General features: G+C 34.4%; 1 protein-coding gene across 1 annotated transcript; it reads left to right on the top strand.

Annotated features, from left to right (window-relative positions):
• Positions 1–2,072: 2,072 nt before the first annotated feature.
• Positions 2,073–6,719, top strand: LOC142342130 (4-hydroxyphenylpyruvate dioxygenase-like protein). The gene is made up of 2 exons (XM_075393330.1): positions 2,073–2,258; positions 5,539–6,719. Exons 1-2 carry the CDS (start codon positions 2,093–2,095, stop codon positions 6,570–6,572), a joined length of 1,200 nt encoding a protein of 399 aa, XP_075249445.1. The 5' UTR covers positions 2,073–2,092; the 3' UTR covers positions 6,573–6,719.

Below are 6,719 nucleotides of genomic sequence, written 5' to 3'. Positions count from 1 at the left end.
GCATTTTCAACTTAGGCTTTTTTTCATCAATTAGGCAATTTTTTTATTAATAGCAGCCGTCAGTTTCTCAAACGGCTATTATGTAGGCGCTCCCTTTTTTTACAATTCAAAGAATTTGAATTGTATTGGGGCGCTGTTTTTTTTTCAAGATCTGTTCACACATTTTTCATTGACTTTGATCTTTCAAAACGAGATAAACAGGTAAAGCCCAGTGGGCATTAAGTTTCATTAAGGTCCAAGGTGGGCTTTAGTAGTCTTTTAAGTGCTTTGAGTGGTGGCAGCTGCTGGGATGGCCTTAATTTAAGGTTAAAAGTTCATTTTTAGGAGTTTTTGAGCTCAAAATGGTGCAATTTTCATGTTTTTGTGATTTTTTGAGGTTTTTGTTTGATTAGTCTTAGGTTGAGGTTTTAAAAGTTGATGAAGGTCATATCAGAAGTTACTTTGTTTTGACCATTTTATGAGCTATATATATTGGTACTACAAACACACACGTAAAATGATACTAATTTTTGCCATTTTAAAAACTTTTGTTATTTTTTAGTTTTTCTAGCCTCAGGGTCCAGAGAATCTCCTTTAGGGTTTGATAATAAAGCACGGCTTTGTTTGTAGTAACATTAGAGTGGTTTTCATCATTTGAATATCACGAATTTCGTTATTTTTTTTGAGAAAATCTTTTAAGTTTTCCTAAAATTTTTGTCAATTTTTGATTATTGTGCAGCCTCAAGAGCCAAAAACCTATTGCACGTTCTGATGTTATTCCATGGTTGTTAGTGTCAATGGAATTGTGTCCAACAATTTAATTTTTCCAATTTTAGAAATATTTTGATAAAGTTTGCATTTTTTTCTAGTTTCTGGAGAACATTTTTTATTCAGTTTTTCTCGCTTCAGTATCCAGGCAACTTCCTCCAGGGTGTGATAGTATGTTATTACATAGTTGCTAGGGGTAATCGAATGGCTTTCGTTGTTTCAATAGTACAAACAAAATTAGTATTTTTTGATAAGATTTGAAATTTTTTCTAAAAATTTTTGTCCTTCACCTGGTTTTTCGATCGTTATTAGCCAATGTATTGTTTAAGGGTTGGAATTGGGTTACTGGATAGCCTCTAAAGACAGATAAATGGTTCTGAAGATATGAATATCACGATTTTCAGCAACATATCTTTAAAATTTGCGATTGATTTCATTTTTTTTTTTTTTTTTGAATTTTTCTGCCATTTTCTGAGTTACTCAATCTTTAAGGGCCAATGAATTTTTTCAGGTCTTCCAGATATAATACTGAAAAGATTTCAGTGAAAAAAATGGTTTTGAACGTACTTTTGAAAGAGGTATAATTAAAGGGAGCAAATTTTGCCTTCGGGATAAATGCTCCAAGAGGTTTAGCAATGAGTATATTTTTGATTAGTTTGTTTGTTTTAGTTTCTCAACTTTTCGAGATAATTTTGTGTGTGTTTTGGCTGGCATTATTCATTTGATCTGCTGTTCAGGGAGAGTACTTGTAAGTTTTCATTCAAGTCTTTGGATTGTATTTCAAGACTTGTCCTGCTATGTTTTTTTAATTCGCTTTACCTTTTGATCACGTTTTTCGTTTTACATAAGTCACGACTTTCACGTTTTACTTCTGTTTTACCTCACTCACTGTTTCAACTGAATGGTTTTTAAATCCGTTCACTCAATGAATTACGCAAGATAGTGAATACAGTCAAGGTCAAAAGAGCAAAATCAAAAGAGACGGGATATACCGATATATATATATATATATATATATATATATATATATATATATATATATATATATATTTGAATGATTTTTTCTGAACTCGCTCGCGGTTTTCTTACGGTCCATCGGGAAACGGCTTTGTGATAAGTTAACTACCCTTAAGTACCCATTTTTTTAATCTTGCGACGATTACTTTCTTCAGACATTTTTGTCGGTTTTATTAACTCCTGTAATGATATCGCGCTTTGAAACTGGGAAACATTATAAGAGCGGCCGAGTGATTGTATGATGTCCTCTCCGATGCTTTGTATCGGAAAAATATGAATTGAAATTTTAAGTAAATGTTTTTGAGCATGTCAATTGAGATATTTTCAGATGTCTGTTGGTGGCTACTTAAAACATGTGAACATTCTGACGGATTGTCACTCCTATCTGAGCAATGTGTTTGCAAAGCAGTTCAGACTACCCGAGTTGTGGAGCAAGAGCACGTCTAACGGAGTGCACACAGCTTACGGATGTGGGCCATCCCAGTTTGTGATCAGTAAGTTTGATACGCATGGCTAATTTAGGGTCATGTTGTATTGTTTAACTATGACTGTGGTTCAGAATTATCAGCATTAATAAGCAAAAAAAAGTTTTAAATAATTTCAATAATCTAGCATTTTGATTTGCAACTACGTATCTATTATGATATTATTTGCAATCCCCAGATGGACGTGCCATATCTTAACTAACGTACTACATAATGATTTACTATGTAATGGAATGTGCTCCGTTACGGGGGGTTCGTAAGGTGAGGGAGGGGCACAAATAGGGGCTTTAATAACTATCAATTATATCATTGCTTACTCACTCCCACTGCCATGTTATCTTATACCTGACGTGGGAATTCAGGTGCTTTTTGAAAATAAAGTGACAAATCCTTAATTCCTTTCAAGTATGTAGGCTCAGCAATTTCGCATGTTGATTCTTTTTGTTCTTAATTTTGAGAAAGGCTGCGTCTTTTGAAGTTTTGTTCTCGAAGGAATCTTGTAGCAATTGTATTAGTCGTGTTCTGTCTTTTACAGGCGATTTTTGGATTAAGCAATTTTTCTACTCATGTAGCTTTTCATTGCTTTCGAACGAAGTGTAGAGCAATTATTGTAAATGCCTGTGTCTTCATGCAAAATTTGCGCTTCACCGGTTCTAAAACATTCGGATCTTTTCTTTTGGTCCTTTCATTTTTTGCTCCTTTCTGAAAAGGTCATTTCATAGTTACATATGGTACAATCAATATATCAACAACCACATTTGCTACATTTTAGGCAAAAATCTTAGTAGTAGACGCCTTTATAAATACGTAATTCCTAAAAATGTAATACGAACAAATTTTTTATTAATGTTAACGTTATATGCATTGACGTATTGCTATACACATTAATTTCAAACCTCCGCTCTACTAGTATTTAACTCCGCATACCAGCATGGGCACTTAAAGATGCAGCGTCGGAACTTGTTCCACATCTGTCATTCATAATAAATCAATCCATCAAAGAACTAAGTTTTCCAAAATCTTTAAAGAAAGCCATTGTTATACCTTCTTTCAAAAAAGGAGACTCAGAGAATCCAGACAACTACAGACCAATTTCACTCACACCATGTATATCAAAAAATTTTGAATCTCTTCTCAGAGACCAAATTGTAGATTATATATGGAGTGAAAAGCTGATCACCAAAACGCAATATGGATTTAGAAAGATTTTCAACCACAGATGCAATCACGTACTGTACTAAGTTTATACGATCAGAAACTGATAAAAGTAAATATGTATCTGCTGCCCCACTGGATTTATCCAAGGCTTTTGACTCTATAAAGCACAAAATTCTTGATGAAAAAAAAATTAGATATGTTAAGTTTTAATACATCGTCTAGGCTATTAATCAAAAATTTTCTTTCTCATCGCGAGCAGCAAGTAAAAATACAAAACATTCTATCGGATCCAGTTGAACTCACAAGAGGAGTTCCTCAAGGAACGGTCCTTGGTCCACTGCTGTTCAATTTATACATAAATGACATGCATAAATACCTTGACAACGAAACAGAGCTTATTCAATATGCAGATGACAACATCGTTCTCACATCCAATACCTCAATCGAAGATGGCAATAAAATATAGAAATGGAAATAACAAAAGTTAATTACCTTTTTCCAATCAAATGAGTTAAGTCTCAATGCCTCTAAAACAGAGTTCATAGTTTTAGCAAAACAAAACGAACTGCCAATACACAAATGGTTGTTGACAATGTAGTCATTGATGAAAAAGAGGCGATCAAATACTTAGGCGTCCACATTGATAGATTATGAACTATCCAAGAAGAAGCAAAACACATACTAAAAAAGTGGCTGCCGGTATTAAGACTATTTATACAATAAGAAGAGTAATTCCAGACAATATGAAAAAACTCATTCTCAACGCATTAGTGTTGAGTCACATACATTATTCAGCAACTATCATTCAGTCTATCAACCAAAATCTTGTTCTAACACTGGACTGACAACTTGATTGGGCAGTTAAAGCTAGCTTCTTTAGGAAAAAGTTTGATTCATCTAGAGATCTGAAACTAAAGCATAAAATTCTACCTATGCATTTTTTTTTTGAAATTAAAGCGAATTAATTACATCTGGAAGATTAAAAACAACTAACTACCAGCATTTGATAAAAGCAGGGGCCATGAACTTAAAACCTGGAAACTTAACAAAAATGAAAGAACTGGACTCGAGTAATGGGGCTATAAATTCAAGAGCTCAAAACTAGAAAATTCATTCGTTAGAAAAGCTTTACAGGACTGGAATTCTTTACCTTGTCTCTTAAGAAAAACGAAAATTAAAAAAGTTCAAAAAACAAATCTTTAATCATATTTTTGAGGAATTTAAAGGAGACCCTTGCATGCAGTTATCGGATTGTTTTTCTTGGAAACATGTAAGGTTTAAAAACTAACTTTTCTTGGGTTCCAATTCGAATAAATTTTTTTTCAGCAATGACATTGCTATTATTATTGATACTTTTCACTGTCATTTTGTTTTGCGCAATCTACTTATTTGTTTTTGCACAGCAATAATGGATTGAACTCAGTGTTCTTTTTTTAGTATTTTCTGAATGCTCATTCACACGTATTCATACTAATCATCCAAATGCATGCATAATGTTTGAACATATACAAATGGGGGGAGGGGTTGCCTAATTTACTGAGGGGTGGGGGAGGGCCAGCTGAAACGATCCAAATATTCTTTGATTTCACTTCTCGAATGACCTTTTCACAATATACTTCTTAATTTTTGCGTGACCTGAACTGCGCTTATCTGCAGCTAAAGTAAAAGCGATTGTAGGATAGAATATCACAAGGCCATCGTAGCAGAGATGCTAATAATTTTTTCCACTACGCCGAGGGTCGAAGTTTCGAGCACCTCCTTGTCGGAATTTTCGACACCCATGAAATGTCTTGTGTACAGCCCCCCTCTGAATTAAATTTCCCGCCTTTTTTAAAGCAATTTGTTCGACGTTCGTCGGTTTCTGTTTATACGCTTATTCTGTTCAGATTTTATTTGAACAAAATAAGGCTCATTGTAAGAGCCATCACTTCAAAAATTGAGGGGAAGCCGCCGGGGAATTCTGAGAATGAAAAGTATTAATCCTAACACTTGTTCTCAATAAATGCCACGCTATTATAAATAACCAGCTTATTGTGAGGGCTATATTTTCCCGTCATTACCATTAAAAATAGTAATTGAAGCTGGCTATAAATGGCACTCGAGGGAGTGGACAAGTGTGAATCTGTTTTAGGTCAATCAAGTAATCACAACAATGGTCACAACAAAGAGTTCATTTTGTCAGATTTGTACGCAATGCCCCTTCAGTCAAATAATGAAACAGAGCCCAATGGCAACTCAAACAGTTTCTGTTATGGTAGATGTAACTCTGTTGTCAATATTTCATTCACAGTAAAAACAAACTACTGCAAAAGATTTCACCACGACAAACTGATTCGTTGGAAACCTCATTTTGATAATGCGTTCAGTTTAGTCAACACGCCATGCGAAGGGTTGTCTTACGTTTACTCTGAAATTGATCAAAAGCTTCTAGAACTTTCTTCAAAAATGACATCATCAAAGTTTTCACATTTTACGAATTTAGATCACATTTTGCTGGCCATTGAACATGAAAAGTTAGACAGTTTTGTAAGTTTTCACACTGAAAAGCTCGGTTTTGACCGCGTTTTGATTTCCTCTAAGGAAACAGAGTCTTCCGGTATGCGCGTGGAAGCTAGTGAAGGTGAAGGGATTCGATTGAAAGCCATGGATTTTACAAAGTGTTCAGAACTCGCCCTTCATGAGCACAATTTGAAAACCAAAATTATCCTAGCTGATTCTCTAAACCCTCAGGGAAGCAACCAAATATGCGAGTTTATTCGAAATAATGGCAACCATTCAGGGGTTCAACATATATCATTGCATACGGACGATATTGTCTCTACTTGCGAAGACTTGAAATTACGGGGTGTGAAGTTTTTGAACGTGCCTAAACAATATTACAAAGATGCCCAATGGAGAAATTATGTAGAGAGTTTGAACTTTTGTCCTGACCAGCTTGAACAAAATAGTTTGTTACTTGACTATGATGACACTTCTGATGAGCCCAGTTATTTGCTGCAAGTGTTTACAGAACCTATTTTTCCAAATGAACGCACATTTTTCCTGGAAGTAATTCAGAGAATTGGTTCTATTCGTGGGTTTGGAGAAAATAATATCAGAAGTTTATGGAATGCTGTAAAAATGGAACAAGAAAAAAGCAGACGTTTGAAAACTGCTGCTTGTTGAAATGTCTAACCTGATATCTTGTTTCACGAACAATGTCAAAAAATTGATATTGCAACCTAGTTGACAATGTAAAATATATTTTTGTACAAAATATTTTTCTAAAATTAAGTAGTGTAATGAATCAATTGAGAATGCCCAAGAGTTTAA

This window comes from Convolutriloba macropyga, chromosome 7 (genome assembly GCF_964194025.1).
Source record: "Convolutriloba macropyga chromosome 7, txConMacr16.3, whole genome shotgun sequence".
NCBI classification, from domain to species: domain Eukaryota; kingdom Metazoa; phylum Xenacoelomorpha; order Acoela; family Convolutidae; genus Convolutriloba; species Convolutriloba macropyga.
This window is presented reverse-complemented; position numbering and strand designations above follow the sequence as displayed.

What these genes read in the sequence shown, in the direction of transcription:
- LOC142342130 (XM_075393330.1), top strand. Translation starts at nt 2,093, where the DNA reads ATGTCTGTTGGTGGCTACTTAAAACATGTGAACATTCTGACGGATTGT. An exon ending in GCCATCCCAGTTTGTGATCA is followed by an intron (nt 2,259 to 5,538) that starts GTAAGTTTGATA and finishes AATCTGTTTTAG; the next exon opens with GTCAATCAAGTAATCACAAC.